The sequence below is a fragment of the Hemitrygon akajei genome, chromosome 2 (assembly GCF_048418815.1).
Source record: "Hemitrygon akajei chromosome 2, sHemAka1.3, whole genome shotgun sequence".
NCBI classification, from domain to species: Eukaryota; Metazoa; Chordata; class Chondrichthyes; order Myliobatiformes; family Dasyatidae; genus Hemitrygon; species Hemitrygon akajei.
The window spans coordinates 88,612,914-88,640,358 of record NC_133125.1 but is presented as its reverse complement, the minus strand read 5'-3'; the positions used below and the strand labels follow the sequence as shown (position 1 = coordinate 88,640,358).

At 40.0% G+C, this 27,445-nt stretch overlaps 1 protein-coding gene across 1 annotated transcript in view; it reads left to right on the top strand.

The window, feature by feature from the left end:
• Positions 1 to 1,579: 1,579 nt before the first annotated feature.
• The window catches only part of LOC140714434 (DNA replication licensing factor MCM6-like), a 29,497-nt gene continuing 3,631 nt past the window's right edge, over positions 1,580 to 27,445 (top strand). The window contains exons 1-16 of the mRNA XM_073025734.1: positions 1,580 to 1,733; positions 3,765 to 3,911; positions 4,194 to 4,304; positions 4,958 to 5,207; positions 5,830 to 5,995; positions 8,282 to 8,427; positions 9,100 to 9,250; positions 9,503 to 9,644; positions 10,079 to 10,220; positions 11,609 to 11,716; positions 12,771 to 12,926; positions 13,016 to 13,144; positions 13,647 to 13,808; positions 15,413 to 15,551; positions 16,980 to 17,135; positions 26,357 to 26,496. Coding sequence (XP_072881835.1) covers positions 1,636 to 1,733; positions 3,765 to 3,911; positions 4,194 to 4,304; positions 4,958 to 5,207; positions 5,830 to 5,995; positions 8,282 to 8,427; positions 9,100 to 9,250; positions 9,503 to 9,644; positions 10,079 to 10,220; positions 11,609 to 11,716; positions 12,771 to 12,926; positions 13,016 to 13,144; positions 13,647 to 13,808; positions 15,413 to 15,551; positions 16,980 to 17,135; positions 26,357 to 26,496 — 2,343 coding nt within the window. The 5' untranslated portion in view covers positions 1,580 to 1,635. The remainder of the gene's footprint in view (positions 1,734 to 3,764; positions 3,912 to 4,193; positions 4,305 to 4,957; positions 5,208 to 5,829; positions 5,996 to 8,281; positions 8,428 to 9,099; positions 9,251 to 9,502; positions 9,645 to 10,078; positions 10,221 to 11,608; positions 11,717 to 12,770; positions 12,927 to 13,015; positions 13,145 to 13,646; positions 13,809 to 15,412; positions 15,552 to 16,979; positions 17,136 to 26,356; positions 26,497 to 27,445) is intronic.

The following is a 27,445-nucleotide window of genomic DNA, read 5'->3' as shown; positions in this document are numbered from 1 at the left end:
ACAATAGGCACAGTAGAGGGCAGTAAGTTGGTGTCAGTTCAGACTCTGGGTATTGAGGAGTCTGATGACTTGGGGGAAGAAACTGTTACATAATCTGGTCGTGAGAGCCCGAATGCTTCTGTGCCTTTTCCCAGATGGCAGGAGGGAGAAGAGTTTGTATGAGGGGTCCTTCATAATGCTGTTTGCTTTGCGGATTGCTGTTGCTGCTTGTCCATAGGCACCACTTTACATTAGTTGTCAGTGCTTGCCTGTAGACACTACAAGAGCCAGAAGGCACACACTGAATGATTCAGGAACAGCTTCTTCCCCTCTGCCATCAGATATTGAATCCATGAACACTACCTCACTACTTTTTACTTTTTTCTCTATCTTTTTGCACTACTTATTTAAACTATTATATATAATATTCTGTTTATTATTATGTATTGCAATGTACTGCTGCTGCGTAACAACAAATTCTTGTTTGCCAATGACACCGCTGTGGTGTCATACAAGGGGGTGATGAATGAGTTTACAGGAGTGAGATTGCAAACTTGGCTCACTCAATGTCAATAAGACGAGGGCAGTGACTGTAGACTTCAGGAGAGGGAAACCGGGGTCCAGATGGCAGTAATCATTAGAGGTGAAGGTGATCAGTAGCTTTAAATTCCTGTGTGACACTATCTCAGAGGACCTGTTCTGGACCCAACATTTAAAAATAATTACAAAGAAAGCACGACAGTCCCACTATTTCCTCAGGAATCTGTGGAGATTCAGAATGTTATTGAAAACCTTGGAAAACTTCTATAGATGTGTGGTGGAAAGTGTGCTGACTGGCTGCATTACAGCCTGGTATGGGAACACCAATGCTTTTGAGCAGAAAATCCTATAAAGCAGCATCCAACATCAAAGATCCTCACCACCCAGGCGATGATCTTTTCTCACTGCTGTCATCAGGACTTGCACCACCAGGTTCAAGAATAGTTACTACCCCTCAACCATCAGGATTTTGAGCAAAAGGAGCTAGCTACACTCATTTAAGGACTCTTATTTATCTTGTTATTTCATGCTCATTGTTAATTGCTATTTATTATAAGCACCTGCAGTTTGTTTACAGTTACTTAGTGTTTTATATATTTGCTAAGGATGCCCCCAGAAGAAGAATTTAAGGATTGTAATGTGGTGATGATAATTTTTTTTCTTGTGCAGGTGATATTAAACCTGATTCTGATACTGCTGCAGTTGGGACACAAGACTGCAGATGTTGGACTCTGGAGCAATATAAAATATCTCCTGCAGGAACTCAGTGTTACACGCCGCAGCTTTGGAGACAAATGTCGACAGATGCTGTCTGACCCACTGAGTTCCCCCAGTATCCTGTTTATTATTTTATGACAGTAGTTGGTGTCCCACTTTACCATGCTTTTATCTGTTTGGCTGGGCCGCAGGTGCCACTTACTTCGCTGTCAGGAGTAGCGGCGACCTGAGTGGCTGCATCGTTCAAACCCCGCCTCCCGCGTGGGCTGCGGACGGTCACATGACGGGAGCCGGCCGTGGGGATTGGGCGCCTGCTGGCGGGAACGAGGACACGTGACGTGCAGTGGCGCGAAACCCGGCATTTTCGGCGAGTGCGTTCGCTTGTGAGGGTGCTGGCCGATGGATCTAGGGGAGGCTGTGGTCGCCGCTGCCGGGCAGCAGGTCAAGGACGAGCTAGCGGAGAAATGTCAGAAGCTCTTCCAGGACTTCCTAGAGGAGTGAGTGTTTAAGCGGGCGGGTGGTGCGCTCAGCCGGAGGCCCCGGGGCCGGGCTGGGTGGTTAACGCCGGGGTTGTTGGCCGTGTCCCGGGACTGGTGAGGCCGGTGCCTTTCCCCCTGGTCCCGAGACTCTCGCTGGTTCGTGCTTCATGCTGGCGGACGACCAGTGTGAGCACAAATAAAGTTATCAAAACTTCTACTCGTACTTGTGACATTTTGTATCCGTTATATTTTGGTTTTGTGGCGTATGAACAGCTCTGAATAAACCGGAGTTTGCTGACCGTTATTGCTGCTCTCTTGTATTGCTGTGGGTCTTCCCACTGAAGATAATTCCCACAACTCTATTGGCTAGGGAGAGTAAACAGGAAATGCTGAAATACTCAGCCGGCAACTTATGTGAAGCGAGAAGCCTTTTGTCAGGTTTCAGAAAAAGTTAGAATATAGCCACATTTTAATTTGCCGGGAGAACGGAGAGAGAAACTGGTTTGTCAGTGAGACTATGCGGGTGAAAGATGGGAGCAGAAACTGCAAATGCTGGAGTCTGACCCCAGATGAAGGGTCCGAACTGAAAGGCCAGTTTCCCTTTGTAGATACAGCCGAGTTCCCTCCAGCATGTTGTGTTGCTAAGTGATGCACGTTGTAGTGGACCCAGCTGAGAGGGAGTGAGGATATTACACATACCAAACTATCCTTGATCAGGTGTTACGGGCCTCATGGCATAGCTTTTGTAACTGGGGAAGTGCTGAATTCCATGATAAAGACAGCAATAGCAGGATATCTAGAAAGTAGATATTTAGTAGCGCTTTTGTGAAGTGAAAATTACGTTTGTCCAATTTTCTGGATGTAACAAGCTGTATAAAGTGTAGCCAGTAAATACAGTGTGTTTGGATTTCAGAAATCTTTGAATAAGGTGTCACGTAAAAAGATACTGTGCAAAATGGTAGTGTAGGAAATTGGGGGGTAATATTTTGGTTAGCTGATGATCATTGTCAGGTCATCAGTCAGTAAACTTTGGACTGCTAAAGGGACCTGCGCTGAGGCCTCAACAATTTCCTATCGGTGTTCCTTGGGATTTGGAAGAATGAGAGGTGACCTTAATAAAAACATTGTAAGATCCTAGTGGGTCTAGTCAGGATAGATATTTGAATATTTTCCTTCCTGGGAGAGTTATAAACAAGGGTACATAGTTACACTTCCCAGAGGGCTGTAAATGCCTGGAGTTCTCTGCCCAGAGGGTAGTGGGGACATTAAATGTGATGACAGATAAACATTTGAAAGATCAAGGAATTAGGGATGATTGGGGAACTGACTGGCACTCCAGGATTTGAGGCCATCTTAGATCAACCATGATCATATTGACTGATAGAGCAGAAAGGACATGGGGACTTCGAAGGTAGTTTAGGGAAGGTATACTGGCTTTCAAATTTGCAAGTGCAAATCTGAAAACGCTACTTTGCACACGTTGTTACCAATACAGTTGAGGATGGGTGGAAGTACAAGCAGACTGGTGAGGATATCAAATAGTTTCATGTCTCTGGTACCGAGTTGAGTACAAAATATCGTCGGTCTGTCTAACTATGACCTTTTGGATTCTCCTTTGTGATGTTTGGAACCACCCGGTGTGATGGATATCGAATTCCTTCAACTGGAATGCATTTATGATTTTTTTTTTCTAATTCTGTCAAGGGTGTTTATTGTGGCACCCTTGGAACATTTCTTGCTCTTATTTGACCTGATGTTATGATACAATGGGTCGTGGTTCAATGGGACAACGGTTCGAGGTCACTTGCTTCAGCCCAAATCCTGCTCCGTCACGTGGTGAACCTTTACCTAATGGTGGTAATATTTTAAGTTGTATTCATTCCCCTGTAATCACAAGACTATTATGAGTAATTACAGTTTTTGTATTGTTAATGAAATTGTGCGACACATGGAATTGATAATGTGTAGAGTTAAGGATCTTGCATAGCACATCTTAGGGGCAAAAAATGCCCACTGTTTGATTTCATAATGAACTGTTCTTTCTTTCAGATTCCAAAACAGTGATGGAGAAGTTAAATATTTGCACGATGCTGAGGAGTTAATCCGCCCTGAAAGAAATACACTTGTTGTAAGCTTTGTGGATCTAGAGCAATATAACCAGCAACTAGCTACAACCATTCAGGAGGAATTTTATAGGTAAGATAAATTAATCCATATTAAAATTTGTATAAACTTAAATACTGGTTCTCATGTTGCACTTTGTTGGAGACTTTAAACTCTTAGAAATCAAGATAATTAGCTTCCTGGGTTGAAGTAGGAAAGCCCAGTTGGTTATCTGCTAATGCGCCTCTCGGGAAATCTATGGGTAAAGTCACAAAGCCAAATTCCAATTCAAAGTACTCATCTTGAATATTTTACCAGTAGCAGAGGTTCTGATTTATTTCTGCTCAGTAGTCAAAAATCTTTTTTCTTTTTCAGAGTTTACCCGCATCTATGCCGTGCTGTTCGGAATTTTGCTAGAGACCATGGAAATATTCCACAAAACAAAGAGTTTTATGTAGCAATTCAGGATTTGCCAGCCAGACATAAGTAAGATAAATTGTTCTGTTTTTTTGATGTTAAGTGAAAGTTGAATTGAGTGGACTGTGAGATTAAGCAGCTTTTAAATTTGCATTTGAATCTTTTTTTAAAATGTGATATCAGCGCTACCTATTTAATTTTCATGAGTTTTGTTTAATCTTAATTGGCTAGATATAATTAGCAGGTGTTTTAAGGACTGGTAGGATTTGAATTTGGAGTATTTTCACATCACCAGGTACATTTTCTATTGTCCACTTTCTAGTAAAAAATCCAGGAATATTAATGTGCTACTTTCATTGTTAGTAATATACCTGTTCTTTAATCAATGTTCCCACTGACTTTTAAGTGGGGGAGGAAGAGGAATATGCTGGGTTTCCATACACACCTTTTCAATGGAAAATTTATTACAGTAGTGTAATATTTTAAACAGTGAATTAAAACTGTGTTGGTATGTCATTGGGATTAATATGCAATGTCAAAAAAAATTGCCAGTTATGAACCACCAAAGTTCAGAGGCTGTCTGGTTATTTAATTGTTACTGTAGTCAAAGTTAATCCTTCCTAATTCATGGAAATATAACAAATAGCAGTTTAGAGATGATCATGCTGAAAATCATTCAGAAAGACAATGAAATACTAAAACAAACAATTTATGTAATCCAGAATACGAGAATTAACATCAGCTAGGATTGGAACTCTGCTACGCATTAGTGGACAGGTTGTTCGGACCCATCCTGTTCACCCGGAGTTGGTCAGTGGGACATTTATGTGCCTCGATTGTCAAACGGTGGTTAAGGATGTTGAGCAGCAGTTCAAGTATACACAACCTAATATCTGCAGAAATCCAGTGTGTGCCAACAGGAGGAGATTTATGTTGGATACTAATAAGTCACGATTTGTTGACTTTCAGAAGGTGAGATGAAGTTTCAATTTAAATTTCCTGCTTGTTATTTGGTAAAATGATCAGATTTCTTTGAAAGGAATCCTGTGATGCTAAAATGATCATTTTTGAATTTTATGGTCCTGAACATGACGCAACAATCCAGTTGTGGCTGAACCCATGTTTTATTGTCTCCTTGCTATTGTATTCCAGCGCTCAATTCATTTAGCCCTGAATCCCAAGTGCTTTCAGTGAATGTGAATATATACTCTCATGTCTCTCTGTACTTGTTGACTTGCCTCTGCTTATCTTGGCTTTTCTCACTCTTGCTGTTACAATGTACACGAGTTATTGCATACATTCAACTCTAAGGAAGTTCTCGGCAGCACTGTCTAATTTGCTGTTGCTGTCTGGTTTGTTATGGCTACAGGGGGCCAAAATTTAAACTGAAAATGTAATAGAAGTCCTATGGAACAAAAATGCCAAACATCTAAAATTTGCTCTTTTCCACTGACACACTAATGCAGCAGACAAAAACTAAACATCTAAAACAAAATTTGTACTAAAAAAATCTATGGTGCCTAAAACATTTGCAAAGTGCAGTAGTACTGTAATATAAATGGTTTAAAAAAAATTAAGTTGCTTTGCTTTGTAGGTTCGTATCCAAGAAACCCAGGCTGAGCTACCCCGCGGTAGCATTCCCCGTAGTGTGGAAGTTATCCTGCGTGCAGAAGCTGTGGAATCTGCGCAGGCTGGTGACAGATGTGACTTCACAGGGATGCTTATTGTGGTTCCTGATGTATCTCAGCTGGCTACACCAGGTATTCAATAACTTGGAAGTTGGTTGAGACTAAATGCTCTACTGTTTTGCAGATGAGATTGGCAGATTAACAAAATTTTAGTTAAACTTGATTATTAAGTGTAGTGAAGACTAAAAGAAAATATTTGATTGGAAGTAATTCCTGGATTGAAATAGACTCGGGAGTCAAGGATTTTCCAAGTGACAGGTGTTGTGTGTGCTTTTGAAGTGGAGTTAGAGTCCCATCTTGCTGGATTATTTCAGGAGAATTGTCCCCCTGATCAAAGCTCAATTTAGACCTGTTGGATTGGAGAAAGTCCCTTATCCATTGTTACATTCACTGGGAATTTTCAGCTGATGAAGTAGGAAAGTTTACTTTAGCATTTATTTCATTTCTGTTTTATGAAAATATATTTCAAAACTATTGTCAGTTTTAATTTTTAAATGTTTGGATATCAGCTGGATTTAAAAACTAAAAGGCTTCCTTACTAATTCATCTTGTGGCATGAGGTTTGGTGTAATTTGATCAGAAATTGCACTGAAGGTAGAAAAAAACCTAGGGGCTGAACTTCATGTGTGGCTAATCAGATAGACAAGATTCCGAGAATGTCAAAGACTGAGTAGTCCGTCTGTCAGAGACAGGATCTCTGCAGTATGCCACCCAAACCAGAGGATGCAGAGAGCTAGCTCTGCACAGCTAGCCCAAGTCACTGTGGTGGCAAATCCAAGAAGATCCAACCCCGTAATGAATGGAGAAATCTTTTGAAGTGTTTCTATCCACAACACAAGTCACTTTATTCAGAAGTTAGAAGCTTTGCAGCTTCTATTTTTTATTAGTAAATTTACAAAGTAAAAACATTACTACCAAAACATTTTAGCTTGTTACTGATCTTCTTGAACATTTAAGATAGTTAGCACAAATTTATTGACAATTAACCCTTGGTAATGAATTTGCAGTAGTTAAATTTCTTCCTGGTAGCACAGAGTGTAGGTTTGATTGTCTAACTTCTAACTGTGGTTATAATTTTTACCAAAGATGGTAAAAGATTTTTACCAAAGATTAACAACATGGTAATCGGGATGGAGGCCGGTGACTAGCGGGGTGCCTCAGGGATCTGTTTTGGGCCCAATGTTGTTTGTAATATACATAAATGATCTGGATGATGGGGTGGTAAATTGGATTAGTAAGTATGCCGATGATACTAAGGTAGGAGGTGTTGTGGATAATGAGGTGCGTTTTCAAAGCTTGCAGGGAGATTTATGCCGGTTAGAAGAATGGGTTGAACGTTGGCAGATGGAGTTAAATGCTGAGAAGTGTGAGGTTCTACATTTTGGCAGGAATAATCCAAATAGAACATACAGGGTAAATGGTAGGGCATTGAGGAATGCAGTGGAATAGAGAGATCTAGGAATAACAGTGCATAGTTCCCTGAAGGTGGAGTCTCATGTAGGTAGGGTGGTGAAGAAGGCTTTTGGAATGCTGGCCTTTTTAAATCAGAGCATTGAGTACAGAAGTTGGGATGTAATGTTAAAATTGTACAAGGCATTGGTAAGGCCAAATTTGGAATATTGTGTACAGTTCTGGTCACTGAATTATAGGAAAGATATCAATAAATTAGAGAGAGTGCAGAGACGATTTACTAGGATGTTACCTGGGTTTCAGCACTTAAGTTACAGAGAAAGGTTGAACAAGTTAGGTCTCTATTCACTGGAGCGTAGAAGGTTGGGGGGGATTTGATCGAGGTCTTTAAAGTTTTGAGAGGGATAATTAGAGTTGATGTGAATAGGCTGTTTCCATTGAGAGTAGGGGAGATTCAAACGAGAGGACATGATTTGAGAGTTAGGGGGCAAAAGTTTAAGGGAAACACGAGGGGGTATTTCTTTACTCAGATAGTGATAGCTGTGTGGAATGAGCTTCCTGTAGAAGTAGTAGAGGCCAGTTCAGTTGTGTCATTTAAGGTAAAATTGGATAGGTATATGGACAGGAAAGGAGTGGAGGGTTATGGGCTGAGTGCGGGTAAGTGGGACTAGGTGAGATTAAGAGTTCGGCATGGACTAGGAGGGCCGGAATGGCCTGTTTCCGTGCTGTGATTGTGATATGGTTATATATGGTAATGATGAAGTTGCAGCTCGGTTTTGTAAGTTTTACAAAACTTGTAGTTCTATGCATTGATCTTTTACCTATCAGTCCCTATGGTTGTTTACAATCTGTGAATAAAAAATATTCACTGCAACAGCAGTCTAAAACAGTAATTGTGCAAGAATATTGATCCTTTTACATAGTTACTTAATAGTTTTGTTTCATCAGGTATCCGTGCTGAAACTGGCTCTCGGGTCAAGGGAGCTGATGGGTACGAAACAGAAGGAGTTAGAGGTCTTCGTGCTTTAGGTGTTCGTGACCTGTCCTACAAACTGGCTTTTCTGGCATGTCATGTGGCACAAACAAATCCACGGGTACGTATACTTACTTAAATTGAATAAGTTATGGTACCCTGGTTTTAATGGTACAAGTTATTTTTTTTAAAGAGTACAGTTGCTACAGTGCCTGATTATATTAAACCAAAGTTTTAAATATTAATTCTATGTTTGCTTTGGGTAGTGGGCAAGGTGTTGTCCTTGTATCTTTTTAACATATTTAAATTCCAAAATCTAGTGGTAACCTGACCAAAGTTATGGCTGTGTGGAAGTATGAATTTCAATGGTGTAAGCTGGTTAAAAGTTCTCTTGAAATCAAAACTTGATAGTATGTTCATTTCTTTCTCCTACATCTAATTTATGATCGTGATCAGATCTGAGCTCCTAACCCTATACACTAAAGTTAATAGTTTTGTTTGGGGAAGAGGGGAGTGATAGTTAATAAAAGTAAGAAATAGCTTCCAGAATTATATGCCACTTTTTGTCCACGTAGTGACTTTAGACCTTATTAAATCAGATTAGATTAAATTAGTTCTTCAAAATACCCAAGTTTTGGTTATTTAAAAAAATTACATGTGAATATAAGAAATTAACTTTGATTATTTGTCACCTTAGTTCCAGTGCTTTACTAATATTTATCTCCATAATGTAGGCTGTCTATATTCTTTCTGACTAAAAACTCTTACTTTTGTTTTCTGGAAAAAAAAACAGTTTGGTGGCAAAGAAATGAGGGAAGAAGAACAGACTGCAGAAAGTATTAAAAATCAGATGACTGTTCAGGAATGGGAGAAGGTGTTTGAAATGAGTCAGGATAAGAACCTGTATCACAATCTCTGTACGAGCCTCTTCCCCACGATTCACGGTAAGAAACAGCATCTTGAACACTTCACAAAAATTATTTGCAAAATAGATTACCATGATTTGGATGGAGCTTTTCTTGGGTCATCAGTCAGTGAGTCTCAGAAATTGTCTTGGAATTGTTACAAAAATAGTTGAATAAATGTAGTATCAAACAAATTCTGCAGACTTAAGTATTGTGATATTTGTAACTTTGACTTTTAAAATGTTTGACAGTCTTATTTTTCAGTGTAATCTTTTAACCTCTTTGTTTTAGGTAATGATGAAGTAAAACGTGGAGTTCTGCTTATGCTTTTTGGTGGAGTTCCAAAGACGACTATGGAGGGTACTTCTTTGCGTGGTGATATTAATGTCTGTATTGTTGGTGATCCAAGCACAGCCAAGAGCCAATTCCTTAAGTAAGTTGTGCTAAATAAATGCAGTTTGAAAACTTTTCATCTGTGCCCTGTCAGCAGGTTTCACTCAGGCTATGCACCTGTAATGTGGAGTCTTCTATAATTTTGTGTATTTTGATTAAATAGGGAAGAAGAATGGAGAGTACAACAGTCAGTTTGCACTTTTTTTGCAGTTTCACTCTGCAGTGTAAGACTTTTGCAGCTGTGATTCTGTTGTTCCATTTTACCCATGGTCAGTGTTAAATGTTTAAAGCATGAAAGGTTGAATGCCAAAAAGCTCCCAAACAGATATTGCCAATGTAACCAGGGGTAATTGGAATGAATATATTTCTAAATAGCATCTTGCTATGTAAGATTGACATATAACTATATTTTTGTTTTATTATATGTGAATTAAAGATAATTGCATGACCAAGATGTTGTTCTGGGTAAAACAGGCACGTGGAAGAATTCAGTCCTCGGGCTGTGTACACAAGTGGCAAGGCTAGTACTGCTGCAGGTCTGACGGCTGCGGTTGTTAGAGATGAAGAGTCACACGAATTTGTCATTGAAGCTGGAGCATTGATGCTTGCTGATAATGTAAGGGCACCTTTATTACTGCAGTCCACTTCCTATAGTAAACATTTTGGTATCTTGATGGATTTTGAAATTGTACAGGAAGGGAAGGGGAGGTAACCCTAGTCGTTCCTGCACCTGATGTGTATCTTCAAGCATTTATTTGCCCGGAGTATAATGCAATGCTGGGCACTTGCCACAAGAGGTCCTCAGTTATTGAAATTGTAAAATCAGCATAACATGATTAATGGAGACCCAGGAGACTGCAGATGCTGAAATACAGTTGGCCCTCCTTATCTGCGGATTCCATATGCGCGGATTCAACCAACCGCGGATCGGGAAAACCCGGAAGTTCTGTCTCCAGCACCCGTTGCTTGAGCATGTACAGGCTATTTTTTCTTGTCATTATTCCCTAAACAATACAGTATAACAACTATTTACATTGTATTAGGTATTATAAGTAATCTAGAAATGACTTAGAAGTATAGGCAGTCCCCGGGTTATGAATGAGTTCCATTCCTGAGTCCGTCCTGAAGTCGGAACAGGTAGATCCAGTATTATTTAGCATCAGTTAGTCAAACGTTTTCTTAGTATATAGTACATATTTTACATTTCTATGCATATAGAACACTTAAGAAACATATGTATTTTAATAATTTAACCACTGCGTTGCTTAGTAATAATTGTAGCTTTCATCGGGGCAGGGCCTTTCACATGCTCCATTAAAATTGTTCCGATCATTAACTGACTGTAGCCTAACGCTTTTCCAATGACCGATGGCATTTCATCTCTTTCCGATCGCGTTATTACTTCCACCTTATTTTCAATCGCGATCGTGATTATTTTCGTGAACAGAAACACTGCGGATTCAGAGCTGCGCTGCCAGGTCCTAATGTCCACCGCACGGAAACATATTAAATAAAGTCTGGGGTTCCGCTGGGTCCTAAAGACCACCGCACTGATACATGTTAAATAAGGGACTTGAGCATCTGCGAATTTTGGTATCCGGGGGTGTCCTGGAACCAATCCCCCGTGGATAAGGAGGGCCGACCTTATAGAACAACGCAATCTGATGGAACTCAGTAGCTTAGGCACCATCTATGGAGAAAATTTGACAGTCAAGATTTCTGGTTGAGGTCCTTCATCTGGACTAGATAGTCCAAATGAAGAGCCTCAACCCAAAGTGGTAACTGTTCATTTTGTTTACCGTAGATGGTGCATGACCTACTGAGTGTCCCTCCATAAAATGGCAAATCCTGTGATTTGATGCATGTCCTGGTACTCTTAAACTTGTTCTGGGTCATAGATGTGATTTTTTTTTTTCCCTCTCATATAGGTCATAATTGCTGAAAATTATTGTAGTCTTCACTGAGCAAAATCATTGAACTCACCTGTCCGTTTCTTTCTATTAGGGTGTTTGCTGCATTGATGAATTTGATAAAATGGATACAAGAGATCAAGTGGCTATCCATGAAGCCATGGAGCAGCAGACCATTTCTATCACAAAGGCTGGAGTCAAAGTAGGTTGTTTAATTCATACTCTGCACCTTACTGTAAGCAGAATTTCTTAAAGAATGAACAATAGTTGGCTCTATATCAACAGGTGATAGGGAAAGCATATAAAATTCTTTATAAATAGATATTTTTTCTGTTCGTGATAGAAGTTGATTATTCCTATTCATTTCTCATCCAAGTACTTTATTGAAAAACTTAATAATTTAATCTTCCTTAGAACTTTTGCTCAAGCGTAAGCCATAGAAAGGATGCAGAGGAGATTTACAAGGATGTTGCCTGGATTGGGGAGCATGCCTTATGAGAATAGGTTGAGTGATCTCGGCCTTTTCTCCTTGGAGCGATGGAGGATGAGAGGTGACCTGATAGGGATGTACAAGATAATGAGAGGCATTGATTGTGTGGATAGTCAGAGGCTTTTCCCCAGGGCTGAAATGGCTAGCATGAGAGGGCATAGTTTTAAGGTGCTTAGAAGTAGGTACAGAGGAGATGTCAGGAGTAAGTTTTTTATGCGGAGTGGTGAGTGCGTGGAATGGGCTGCTGGCAGCGGTGGTGGAGGTAGAAACGGATAGGGTCTTTTAAGAGACTCCTGGATGGCTACATGGGGCTTAGAAGAACAGAGGGCTATGGGTAAATCCTTGGTAGTTCTAAGTTAGGGATATGTTTGGCACAGCTTTGTGGGCCGAAGGGCCTGTATTGAGCTGTATATTTTCTATGTTTCTATAAAGGATCTAGCATTTAAATTTTCTGAAAACAATATTTGAAATTATTGTCTCCACACTGAGCGCAGGGAAAACTACTAGTGTGATACTGGATTTTCTGGGGAAAGTAAACTTGATGGTTTGACAATTCAAGATTTCAAAACGTCATTGTTTTAAAAAAAACACATTAAAATTTCAGTGCAGAATATCCTCAGTCACTCTTTGCTGAAAGGTATTCTGTGTTTGCATTTTAAATATGAAAATGGTAAAATTTATGAGTACACAGCTTTAGCCAAAAACGTAGTGTTTTTATAAGGAAGGTTTTTTAATTGTGTTTTTTTTTTAACTTCTCTTGATGTAGGCAACCTTGAATGCCCGAACGTCTATTTTGGCTGCTGCAAACCCAGTTGGTGGACGATACGATCGTTCAAAATCTCTCAAACAAAATGTAAACCTCACAGCTCCAATCATGTCTCGATTTGATTTGTTCTTCATTCTAGTTGATGAGTGTAATGAGGTGGGAATAAATATTGACTGGTTTTATGCTAATTTTTCTTAAAACATTGCAAATGAAGAAATTTACCTAATGAATAATTTGCTAACTAGGTAACAGATTATGCAATTGCCAGGCGCATAGTGGACCTTCATTCTCGAATACAAGAATCCATTGATCGAATCTACTCTTTGGATGATATCAGGAGGTACCTGCTTTTTGCGAGACAGTTCAAGCCTAAGGTTAGTTATTTAATGAGGACAATATTACTTTGTACACAAAAAAACAGTATTCTAGTCAATCCTTTGAACCTGTTCTGCATCAATGTGATGTGATTGATCATCTGTCTCAATATCATGTTTCCATTATCTCCCCAAAACTGTCCATAAATATGTTTAGTGACTTGGCCTCCAGTTATTGGTGGTAGAAAATTCTATAGGTGATCCAGGATCTGAAGAAAACAGGATTTCCTCATCCTGAGAAGAAATTTATCTGCAACGTGAAAGTGACATTTGGGTCTAGTGCCATGCACCCTGTTGGAAATTTTACTAATTTGGGTGTCCTCTGTTGTTTCTAAACATGAATGAATATGGGCCTGATTTCCTCAAGACAATCCTGCCATGCTGGGAACCATCCTAGTGAGCCTTTGTTGTGTTCCCTCTACATAAGTATACACTTTCTTGGGTAAGGAGATCAAATGTATCTGGCTCAAGGTGTGTCTCATCAAGCCCTGTATAACTGTAGATCTCAAAGGAATCGGAAGACTTTATAGTGGAACAGTACAGACGACTCCGTCAAAGGGATGGATCTGGAATAACTAAATCAGCATGGAGAATCACAGTACGTCAGCTGGAGAGCATGATTCGACTTTCTGAATCCATGGCTAGAATGCATTGCTGTGATGAGGTAATACTGATTCTCATATAACAGCTTATTGTCTGAGAGGACCCATTAGCCACACTAATTCCCAAGCCTGCTCTTGCGTCAGGCCGGAAAAGCATGTCTTATCATTTTGGTTACTATTGTCCAATCATTCTGCTGTCAGAGCAAGATTAATAATCTATCTGTTATCATGTACACACGAGGAAATCTGCAGATGCTGGAAATTCAAACAATACACACAAGGTGCTGGTGGAACGCAGCAGGCCAGGCAGCATCTATAGGGAGAAGCACTGTCAACGTTTGGGGTTGAGACCCTTCATCAGGACTAACTGAAAGAAGAGATAGTGAGAGATTTGAAAGTGGGAAGGGGAGACCTGAAATGATAGAAGACTGGAGGGGGAGGTATGAAGCTAAGAGCTGGGAAGTTGATTAGGCAAAAGGGATACAAGGCTAGAGAAGTGGGAGTATCATAGGACGGAAGGCCTTGGAAGAAAGAAAGGGGGAGGAGGGGCATTAATGAAAGTTGGAGAAATCAATGTTCATGCCATCAGGTTAGAGGCTACCCAGACAGAATATAAGGTGGTGTTCCTCCAATCTCAATGTGGCTTCTCTAGCCTTGTATCCCTTATGCCAATCAATCCCTCCCCTCCTGTCTTCTCCTATCATTTCGAGTCTCCCACTCCCCCTCCCACTTTCAAATTCATACTATCTCTTTTTTCCCGTTAGTCCTAACGAAGGGTCTCGACTCGAAATTTCGACTGTACTTATTCCTATAAATGCTGGGTTCCACCAGCATTTTGTGTGTGTTGTTATCATGTACAGCCCATTTGACATGGCACTGGAAAATAGATCCTGATTGCAAAGACAGGCAGGGAGTAGGGGAATATAGAACATTTGCAGGCAAAAGGATTTCATTGGATTGGCATCGTGATTGTTGTAGACATGGGCTAAAGGGGTTTCCAACCTGGCATCCACAGACCCTCCTTGGTTGGTGATAGTGGCCCATGGCGTAAAAAGAAAAGTAACTCCTAAAGCATTTGTTCATGCACCATTCAATATTCAAAGCTTGTTCTATTGAAATTTAGAGGCAGTGACTGATTTAAAAATGACAAGGTGCAGTTGTGTAAATAAAGGAGGCTCTCTAAGCCGAGGGCATAGCAAGGAGCCACTTGCCACAAGTGGTCTGGAAATAAATCACAATATTTGTACAGACAGTAATTCTATGTGCATCTAAATAATACATTTGCAGAGAAATTCCTAGATTGCATATTCACCAACAGTAAATTGTCAGATAGCAAGGTAGTATAGCGTAGTGCTTACAATGCCAGTGATCACCTTTTTGGGGTTCACTTCTGTCCACTATCCATAAGTTATTTGTGTGTTCTCATGGTTTTCCTATGGGGGCTCTGGTTCTCTCCCTCCACTCTCTACAGATACCAAAGACATACAGTTAGGGTTAGTTGAAAGCATGTTATGTTAGGACCAGAAGTGGGGCTGCCCAGCACAAGCTTTGCCAATTTGATCTGATGCAGAAAAACACATTTCACTATGTTTTGATGCCCATGTGACAGAACAATCAATCAGTTTACCAGATTCTTCTGTGTATATTTTTACTTGTGGCTTTATAGGTTCAACCCAAGCATGTCAAAGAAGCTTTCCGGTTACTAAACAAATCAATTATTAGAGTGGAAACTCCAGATGTAAATTTTGACCATGATGATGAGGGAGTGGAAGAGATGGAACAGGAAAACCAGGAAGGAATTAATGGTATGCTATTTTAATTGTAGTAGGGCTGAAACTTGAATGTGAATTTTTTTTTTGCAGTTTTACATTTTAAAAGGCTCTATATCAGTCTCCTTCAGTAACTGATGAATACAATAGATTTAATGTTTTTATCCAATCAATTTTTTTCTTTCAATCTGTGCAACATTATGCAGAAGGCCAACATTTTCTTTTTAATCTCTGCTTTCATTTGTATTAAAAGCCCTTAAATGTTGGCACATCTACTGATCATATTTATACAGTGATTGGTTCTTAAATATGTGCATGTAAATAGTTTGTTCAAAAAACCCCTCAAAATTGTGGGTTATCGAGTGGAATAAAAAGGCAGATGATGTAAATGGAGAGAGAAGGCAATTGAGTGAATGATAGGGATCTAGCTGTTGCATAAATTGCAAAAAAAATAGCCAACCGGTCCAACACATAATTAAGGCAAACTATAATTTAACCTTTTATTTTGAAGTATTTGGAGTTTGCAAGTACTTACAAACAGTAGGATTTTGGCAAGGCCACTCCTGAAATAGTTTGAACAGTCTGGTGACCTCAACTTTAAAAATAAGTAGTAGCATTGAAGACAGTCCAAACTAGATTTGCTGGGTTAACTCCTGGGATTAGTGTTTTCTAGCTGCTAAACAAATCAGTTATTGTATGGAAATCTTCAGTGATAGTAGTAACCGGTTGGAGTTTTCCACTCCAGAGGTTGGTTGGGGCATGCTTGGAAATATTTGACATGGAGTTAGATATTTGAAAAATCAAGAGGTTAGAGGACTTTTTTTAAAAAAAGAACTGGCACAGAGAGTTGAAGCCAGCAATGATCTTGTTTGGCGTGGGCAGTTTGAGAGACCTGGTGCCTATTCCTGTGGATTTGAGGTATGGAGAGATAAAACATTTATCCCACTAGTCCAGACAGTCTCAGAACTATGATTCCTATAAAACTGGCATCCTCCAAAACTTCAGATATCATCTGCTTTGAAGATGCTGTCTTCTGATAAATAATCCTACTGAGAACATTCTGATATAGTGTTGGTTATGTTCAGTTGATTTCTCAAATGAGTTTGGTTAATTGAAATGTGGCCAGTTACTTGCTTTCCCAGTGCTGTAATTTTGCTGATTACCAGCAGGAGGTGCATATGATTTAGCCAACACAGTTGGTATTTATATTTTGTAATTGTGGTCTGTTTTTTGTGCATTTACACGTTAACGCCAAAGAACAGCTCATCTCACTTCTAGCACTGCCTGTTTTCTCTGGGTTCTCTCATGGAGATGAGATGTTTAAGTATTTTCCTTGCAATCTGAAAATGTTGCTCAGACTTTTCGATATGGTAATAGCAGTGGTATTCTAGCAAACTTTAACTTTATTTTGCCATTGTGTGGTTGAAGTTGGCATAAAACCATTCTAATAAATAATTTTGACAGGACATGCCAATATTCCAAATGGGATAAATGGTATTGATGGCCATTCTGAAGACAGTACCAAGGAGGATGTGCCAAAATCCACAATGAGACTGTCTTTTGTAGAGTATCGCAAGATCTCGAATCTTCTGGTCATTCATCTCCGTAAATTAGAAGAAGGTAAGAATGTAGATAATTCTGACATGCATTGCATCATGTAGCTAAAACATTGCTTCAGAAGAGTCATTTGATCACCGTCTTGAATTCAGATCACAGGAACTTGCTCTGATACCAACAAGGAGCATCAACTCCATGTCAAACTTAAATTGCTGTTCATTAAATACGAAAGATCTGTCATTTTCTTCTTGAATATACCTTTTCTTTTTAGAACAAATCACTTAAAGAAAGCTTAAGACCCATTTTATATTGAAATATTTATTAACAAAGAAAAATAGCAGAACTTACGTTATAATACAACCAACCATTTTATACCTGTTACAAAAAGAACCCCCCGCCACCCCTCAATAAACAAGAACAAATAGAGCCAGCCAGACCAATCAAAAATAAAGGCCTAGTGTACATTAAAGATAGAGCACCTTACACATTCAAATAATTTTTTCTGCATCCATGTTTTTGACAAAACTTTAAAAAAGGTTGCCAAGTGGTGTTCAATCTTGCAGACTGCCCCCTGGCTGAATAGCAGATCTCCTCAAATTTTATAATAAAGTACGTGATATCTTTGATCCATTGTCCATATGTTGGAGGGGAAGAGTCTTTCCATTTGCACAAGATGAGCCTTCTGGCAAGAAGTGAACAAAAAGTGACGAGATCGGTTTGGAATTTGCTGAGGTTAACATACTGAGAAGGCACTCCAAATAGTGCTATTGACCAAGGTGGTGTAATTAATTGTCCAAAAGTTTTTGAAAAAGTTTCAAAAATCAAACCTCAGAAATGTACTAATTTTGGACATGACCAAAACATATGTAGTGCAGCCGGGAATTGTTTAAATCTGTCACACATTGTGTCAAGATCTTTATTAACCTTAGCCAATCTAACTTTAGACCAATGACAACAGTGCACAATTTTAAACTGAACAACATGTCTAAGACTCAGAGGATGAATAAATTCGATGAATAGTTTTTTTGCCATATGTCATCTGGAATTTGTTCCTCAGTATCCTCTTCCCATTTATGTTTTAATAAATCCAAATTCTCAGGATTAACTACATTAAGTAGTTCAGATTTTGCTTATAGATTGTTTCACATCAATTTTGCACTTAAGGACTGAATCTAAGAGGGATGAAGGGGGCAGCAGGGAAATGAGAGGCCATAAAGCTTCTGAGTTCTAAATATCTATAGAAGTGTGTCCTGGTATATCAAATTTCTTAACTAGCTGTTCAAAAGAGGCAAAATTGCTGTCAATGTAGAGATCATACAATGAAGTGATAACATGTTTAGACCAAATATCAAACGCTGCATCCATTTTTGGTGGGGTGAACATGTAATTTTTTTGCTACTGGTGCAGTGAAAGAGAGGTTATTAAGTGTAAAATGACGTCTAAATTGGAACCAAATTTTAATGGAGTACAGGCAGTCCCCAGGTTACGTACAAGTTCCGTTCCTGAGTCCGTCTTTAAGTCGGATTTGTACGTAAGTCGGAACAAGTACATCAGAATCAGACTTTAATCGCCAAGTACCTGTGCACATACAAGGAATTTACTTCCAGCAGATGTTGTCTCTCTGCTCATAACAATAATAATGATAAATATAAATGAAAATATAGATTATACATACAGGTAGTGCAATCCAAGTAATAGTTAGCCAACAGTTAACCGGCAGTTAACTGTTCAGCAAAGTGACCGCAGTAGGGAAAAAACTTCTCCAGTGCCTATTAGTCTTAGTCTGGAGGGATCTGAAGCGCCTACCAGACGGAAGCAGATCAAATAGTCCGTGCGCAGGATGGGAGGAGTCCTTTATGATGTTCCCCGCCCTCTTCTTCAACCTGGAAGAGTACAGGTCCACAATAGAGGGCAGGGAGGCTCCAATGATGCGCTCGGCAGTCCTCACTGTGCGCTGTAGTCTGGTTCTATCCTGCTTGGTGGCGGCTCCAAACCACACAATGATGGAGGTGCACAGGACAGACTCAATGACTGCAGTGTAGAACTGCAGCAGCAATTCCTGAGGCAGACCGTATTTCCTCAAGAGCCGCAGGAAATACATCCGCTGCTGGGCCTTCAGGATGGAGCTGATGTTCTGCTCCCACTTCAGATCCTGAGAGATGGTGGTTCCCAGGAACCTGAAGTTCTCCATGGTGGACACAGGGCTGCTGAGGACTGTGAGGGGAGACATAGCAGGGGGATGTCTCCTGAAATCCACTATCATCTCCTTTGTCTTAAGTGTGTTCAGCTCCAGATTGTTCCGACTGCACCAGAGCGCCAGTTGGTCCACCTGCTGTCGATATGCAGACTCATCTCTGTTCTGGATGAATCCGATGATGGTAGTGTCGTCTGCAAACTTCAAAAGCTTCACATAGGGGTTGGAGGAGGTATTATTTAGCGTCAGTTAGTCAAATGTTTGTCAGTATATAGTATATATTTTATCTTTCTATGCATATAAAACTCTTAAGAAACATGTGTATTCCAATAATTAAACCACTGCGTTGCTTAGTAATAATTGTAGCTTTCATCGGGGCAGGACTTTCACATGGTCCATTATTCTCACTTTATCCATTATCCTTTAAAATTGTTCCGATCGTTGACCAACCGTAGCCTAATGCTTTTCTAATGACCAATGGCGTTTCACCTCTTTCCAAACGCTTTATTATTTCCATTTTATTTTCAAACGTGATCGCTTCCTGTCAATGGAACAGAAACACTGTGGGCGGTGGGTCCCAACCTCCGCTGACTCCCAAGGTCTGCTGGGTCCTAAGGACCAGCGTACTGAGACAGGCTAAATGGGACAAGTGGGGGCTGTGCTGGGTTTGGGTATTTGATCATCCACAACATTCTGTGTGGGAATTTAAACTGGATGTGGCAGTGTGTTTTTTTTTTAACGAGGTCGAGTTGCAAGCTCAACATCAACCCAGCACGGGAGTGGTCTGTCACTAATTGAACTCGGAAACCTCCATTCTCCAGCCCGGCGCTAATCTCACTGTGCTACCAGCTGACCGGAACGGGGGGCAGGGTCAGGGTGAATCTTACTAAGAAAAATTTAAGCCAAATACAAAGTTAAACACTCAATACAGTGTCAACAGCAATGACTTAAAATGGCAGACGACATTCTCCTCCCTCGGTTCGTAAGTACGAGTTGTCCATAAATCGGACATTCGTAACTCGGGGATTACCTGTACAGCGCAACTGGATTCAGTGTGAAACTAGATGCAGGTTGTGACAGTGGTAGTTTTGAGCATATATTACCAACGAAGAGGTAAACTGTGAGGATGACTTCTCCATAATCACCCAGCTAGGAGCAGCAATATCATCTCTTATCCAATAAAAAAAATTGCTCTTATATTAGCTGACCAGTAGTAATATAGAAAATTTGGAGGTGCCAAACCCACCATCTTATGAGGCCTCAGTTAGTATTTTTTCCTTTACTCTGGGCTGTTTTTTTATTCCAAATAAAACTCGAAATCTGACTATTTAGGTTATTGAAGAAAGTCTTTGTTAGAAAGATTGAGAGGCTTCAGAACATGTATAAGAATTTGGGCAGGACAGTCATTTTAGTTGTATTAATCCTCCTGCTAAGGGAAAGAGATAAAGAATTCCTGTTTAAGATTGGAAAGGAGATGTTGATAGTTGGCTTAATAAAGGTTATTATGTGTTATCCAAACCCCCAAGTGTTTAAATTTCCTATAGCGGATTCTAAAGGGGGTCACAGAAAAAGAGATATTCAAACATGTGGTCCCAATTGGCATTAGTTCACTCTTTTGAAAGTTAACTTTATAAGCAGATAGTTGACCAAATTTAGTGAGCAATATTGATAGATTTGGGAGACTTTGAGTTGGATCTGAGACATACAATAGCAATTCCAAAGCTCCCCTCTGGATGCCTTTGATACTAAGTGATGTTCTCAGGGCTATGGCGAGTAGTTCAATTGCCACAGCCAAAAGGAGTGGAGATAAAGGGTATCCCTGTCTTGTGCCACATTACAGTTCAAAAAAGGATATACAGTTATTAGTACGCACTGCTACCGGTGGGGACGAGTAAAGTACTTCAATCCATGTGTTGAATGTAGAACCAAAATCAAATTTTTGGAGAGTATAGAAAAGAAAGTCCCATTTCACCCAGTCAAATGCCTTTTCAGCAAGACCCATTTAATCTGAAATTATAAAGTGAATAGCAGCATTTTATACTTAAAATCATAGTTTGACAATCATGTTATGTTTAATGTGAGGTCTCAGGTTCTCAGAATCACAAGCCTCCACCACAACAAGGTGACAGTATCTCAGAGAGGTTGAAGCCATGTTATGTTTCACATAAGATTAGTGGTAATGGACACTTGTCATTGCTAAATTGCAAAGTGTACTTACAGTACAGTGCAAAAGCCATGGATACACTAATATTTTATAAATTTTTGTTCAGTTTTTATCTTCTGTATTAGTGTCAGTAGAAAAGAGCAAATTTTAGATTTCCAAACATTTGTTTTCCAAAAAAATGTTGCAGTAATATTGTTTGTTTCTTTAATGGAAGTAACACATTAAGTTGGACTGTTTATATTAAAAACTTAATTACTTTGTAGTTATATAGCCCAGATGCTAATGATCAATGACATAATGAGTTGAATGAACTAAATTGATTAATTGAAACATGTAGAAGGAATCAGACTGGAAGGACTACCAAGTTAGAAGGTGAGGGTGTAGCAGATGGGACAGTTTAGACTTTAAATCATCAATTCTTACAGCATGGCAAGAGTGAGCATAGCAACAAGACACAAGGTAGTCATTGTGCATCAGCAATGTGTCTCCAAGCAGAAATTTTACAGCAGACAAGAGTTTCAAGATGAGCTGGCTAATATCTTCTGAAGAAGCACAAAGAAATGGGCAAGGTTAAGGACTAGAAATGCAGTGGCTGGCCACAGCAACGGTGCAGCAGACAAGATGTATGTCAAACTGATGTCCCTTCTAAATTGAAAGAAGTCCAGCACTGTTATCAGCTCTACTCACAAAAACCACTGGAACCCGAATACTTCCCTGTACAGTCCGGTGAAGTCTTGTCAGAAGTGGTCTTTATGGAAGAGTTGCTGACGAAAAGACACTCCTTCTGAAGTGGAAACAATGCCAAGAGCTGTCCTATGCTCTAAGTAAGAACTGGGTGCTGAATGACGGCAGCAAGTGCTCTGGACTGACAAATCAAAATTTGAAAATTTGGCTGGAGCAGGAGTCAGCTTGCCTGTAGAAGAGCTCTACATGGATGAGTGTCTGCAGTCAACAGTGAAGGAAGGTGGACGTTCACTGTTGGTTTGAGTCTGCATTTCTGAAAATGGAGCTGGCTCTGGTCAGAATTAATGGAAACCTCAATGCTGAGAAGTACAAACACATTCTCATCCATCACACAATACCATCAGGGAGGCGTTCTAGTCATTGCCAACTTCATTCCGCAGTAGGTCAATGACCACTGACACTTGGCCAAGGTCAAAGGGTTAGTTGGGGTGTGGCGGTAGACAATAGTCTTGCAATCTTGCCAGAGGTGTTCGATCAGGTAAAGTTCAGAAATCTGACTGGGCCACTCAAGGACATCAATTTTCTTCATTTGAAGCCTCTGGCAGTGTGCTTTGTGTCATTGTTGTGCTGAAAGATGATCTTCCTTCCTAGTTTAAACTTTCTGGCAGAGGCTAGCAAGTTATTATCCAGGACACGTCTGTATTTAGCAGCATTCATCTTCCCATCAATCCTGAGTGGTTTTCTAGTCCTTGCAGCTGAAAAGTATCTCCATAGCATGATGCTACCTCTACCATACTTTACAGTTGCAATGGTGTTGGCTGATGCACAGTATTAGATTTAAGCCACGCATACTGCTTACTGTTCAGGTCGATAAGGTCCTCTTCAGTCTCATCCAATCACAAGACCATCTTCCACATCTTTATATTCTACATGGTGCTTTGTAAATTTTTATTTTCCCAGAACTTCTTCCTTGCCACTCTTCCATAAGTACCCTTTTTGTGCAAATCCTTAAGATTGCGGAGCCATGAACTTCATCTCCAGTTGTAGCCACTGACTACTGCAGCTCCCTCAGAGTGACTTGACGTCTCAGTAGACTTTCTTACAAGTGCCATTTTTCTCTGGTGTCTAAGTTTGGTGGTGGTGTGTTGACCTAGGCAGTGTGACTAGTTTCATTTTTTTCCCCACTGTTTCACGATGGACCACACCGAGCTCCAGGGTTTGTTCAGTGCCTTTGAACAAAGGGTCTTGTACCCTTCCCCAGAATTGTGCTTTTCTATTATCATTTCCCTGATTTGCCTCGAATGCTCTTCTGTCTTCACTTTGGTTTGGTCTGTTGAAAATCTGCATGACTGTTGAAGCTTACAGAAAAGGGGGTATTCTTATGAATTCATTGACAACAGGTGATCCTCCAATTTCTCTACATCATCAAATCAGGTTAATTGGTAAGGTAATTTATAATACTGCACTTGAGGAAAGTTAGTGTAACAACTACAAAAGGGATGAATACTTCAGCCTCATCATGGTTGGTTGTTAATTTTTAGTAAATTGACAGGTTTTGTAATTTTTCTTTTGACATGATGCATAGTAATTTTTTTTAGATCGGATCCTACTTCAGTATATTATAAATTTAGAAAATGAGACGGTAAAATGTGGAAATAGTTGTGGGGTCTGGATACTTTTTTATGGGACTGTATTAAACCCTTTACCTCTAACCTTTTAAAATAATTACCTCTAGTTTGATTTTGCCAACTCTAGAAAAAAAAGACCACTTGCCCTATCTAGGCCCCTCATGATTTTGTATATCTCTGGGTCTTTCCTTTCAGGCTTTTTTTAAAGGCACAGCATTTGTTATCCTCCAGTCTGCTGGTACCTCACTAGAGGTTAGCAATGTTATAAATATCTCAGTGGGAGTTCCACAGTTTCTTTTGCTTTCCATGTTATTCTTGGAAATGCCTCCGCCTGGCCTGAATATTTGTCCACCTTCATACGCTATGACATGCAAAACCTGATCTATTGTTATATGCACAAGTCCCAAAACATTTCCTTTATCTTTGCATGGTTCTGAAGCCCTGGCATCTTTGTCCTCAGTAAAAACAGGAGAAATAAATCATTGAGAGTCCTGCCCAACAGTTCCACAGGTTTCCATCTTGGTCTTTGTGCTCTAGTTTTTGCCCTGGTCACACTTCTTCCCTTGTATCCTTTTTAAAAAAAAATTAGCATCTCCTTAATTTTATCTGCCAATGCAACCTTGTCCTCCTCCTTGCCCTCCTGATTTTTACCTGTTTATAATACATCATCCTCCACATATATTTGGTGATTCAATTGATCCCAGCTCCTTGTATCTGACACGGGCAGCCTTTCTTGGTCAGAGTTACAACATCACTTGACATTCAGGGTTTGCAACCCATGGCAGCTTTGCCTTTTTGAACAGGAACATGTAGTTTTTGAAGTCCTGCCATCTTACTTTTTTTTAAAATCCCACTTACCAGAGGTCCTATTGCCCACAAACAACCCAGACCAATCAGCTTTTGAAAGCTCCTGTCTAATACTGTTTAAAAGTTGCCTTGGCTCAATTCAGAACTCAAGTCTGTATACAGCACAGTACAGACCCTTTAGCCCACAATGTTGTGCAGGCCTTTTTAACTTGGAGCCCTCCATTTTCAGTCATCGATGTATTGTCATTAGTCTTCAGACATTAAATGCCCCTAATACATCTACCTCTACCACCACCCTTGGCAAAGTGTTCCACAGAAGCTCTGTATGTGGGGGAGGGGGAGAAACTTGCCTCTGATTCTTTCCTCCTTAAAATTATTCCCCCTAGTATTAACCATTTCCATGCTGGGAAAAGCTCTCTGGCTATCCACTCGATCTACTGTATGCCTTCTGTACAGCTTTTATCAAGTCAACTCTCATCCTCTGATCCAAAGAGAAAAGCCACTCACCCTATCCTTTTAAGACACACAGACACCCTCCTGGCAAACCTCTGCACTATCACTGAAGCTTGCCCGTCCTTCCTATAAAGCCCCTTCTTGCCACAAAGTTGACTGGGTTGTTAACTTGGCAACTATTGGTATTGTCCCCAGGATTCATCTGTTCCTCCACACTCAGAATCCTTCCATTAACCCCGTGCTCTGCCTTCAAATTCAACTGTCTTCACGCTTTTCCAGGTTGAACTCCATCTGCTACTTAACCAGATTTGCATCCCTGTCAGTGTCCCCTTCTCACCCATGACAACCCTCCACACTATCCACAACTCCAAACTTCATGTCACCTACGTACTTACTAACCCACCCTTGCACTTGTTCATCCAGGTCACTTGTAGAAATCACAAAGAGCAGGAGTCTTGGAACAGATCCCCATGGAACATCAGTGACCTCCAGGCAGAATACACTACATCAACAACTACCACCTGCCTCCTCCTATAGGATAAGCCAATTGTGACCATTTCTAATCAGGCTACACTTCGCCAGATAATTGCCCTCACCTGAAGTACGATTTGCTGGTCTATAATTTCCAGACTATCTCTTGGAAAAAGGAATAGCATTTGCCACCGTCTAATTGCTGTGGCCCATGAGGATGCAAAGGCACAGCAATCTCTTCCCTCACTTCCCATCCGGACCCAGGGACTTAACCTATCCTAATTCCAGCACACAGTGAATAAATTCCCTCATTCAGCATCCTTCAGCCTTCTTATAATTGCACCAGTTATGATGCTGTCAGTGAATCCAAGCGTGATGTTTATGCAGAGTAGGGTTAAGGTAGGTAAAACCCTAAATATGGAGTCTAAACATCAGTTCAGTAGGAATGATGACTTCATAGAATTCCCTTACCATAAACTCAAGCCTGATTGCACAATTCTCTACTGTATTTGGGTAAAGGCAACCTGGAAATCAAATCACACCAATTCATACACTGCTCACACCAAACAAATTCAGTAACATTACGCTATTTACATGTGAAAATAGAAAAGGCGTGATGGAAACACAGTGCAGTTTCACTTGTTTTCTCAGCTGAGTGGTCTGTGTACTCTGGCAATCTCTAAGCTTCCCAGCACTGGGCGGCTTTCTTGAATGGGCTTTATAAACCGTTTAGTCAAAAATGATTAGGAAAAGGATTTATTAATAATAAAGTAAGACAATGATAATGTAGTGAGGAAGATGATGATCCATTTGATTGTTATATATGCTACTGACTTCACCTAAGCCTGCACTACATAGCTGAACTTTCTATTTCAATTTTCAGAGGATGAAGATGCTTCCCCGAAGAAGAGTGAACTTGTTAACTGGTACCTAAAGGAAGTTGAATCAGAAATTGAATCAGAAGAAGAACTAATTAACAAAAAGAAGTTAATTGAGAAAGTCATTTACAGGCTTATTCACTATGTAAGTTTAAAAAGTATTTTCTTGTCCATTTCAGTCTGATCAGTTTGATTTTCATTTTGCCGATAGAATTTGCACTTAGACATTTGAGGCAGTGAAGAGGTCATAATAGAACTCCAATATACGGTATGATGCAGCTAATGGAAATGAGACAAATGGTTGACTTTTCAGTGAAGATTTATTGAAGGATGTTTAAGATGAGAGTGGTTTTTGTTAGTCACTGGAAGACATGATTCCGAATCACTTTCTTTTAGATATTGATATATCAAACGTAACCCTCGCACTGTGCTTGTGTGCAAACTCGGCTCATTAGCCGGCTCTGCTAACAGCTGTGTGACTCAGCAGTGAGAAGGTCACCTTTCACGAACAGTAGGGTCACTATGATTTATGGGTTCAACAAAACGGGAATGTCGTAGTTTTCCGATTTAAAAAAAACCTTGATCTGAGTGAATGCTGCATAAATACTGCTCATACACAATTGTCAGTCAGCAAGAAATAACAGATAGTACACTGCATGAAATTGTAAAGCAAGTATATTTACGAATTTCAGCTTTATCAAACAGTCAATAGGAAAGAGAAAATAAAAAATAAACTAAAATGGCCCATTACAGATAAACCAATCCAATATGCACAAAACTCCAGGATAAGCTTTGTCTCTATTCAAACACTGGCCCCACCCTCTGCATGAAAGCACACACCACATTCAGAACTTTGATTGAAATCTATCTTGTACAAACTCTCTCGGGAATACTAACCCTTGCACCTTGGAGCCATTCATCTGCACAAGCACTTTGTGTAATGGGAATTTGCCTTCCAATGACATTCTGCAGCATCTTCCCTTCCATGCAGCTCCCAACAGAAGCCTCTGAAACAGACTACTGTCCTTCAGAAAACCCTTCCCCACAGCTCTCTAGGACCTTCGCTCACATCCCACAAACCTGATTGGCTGACT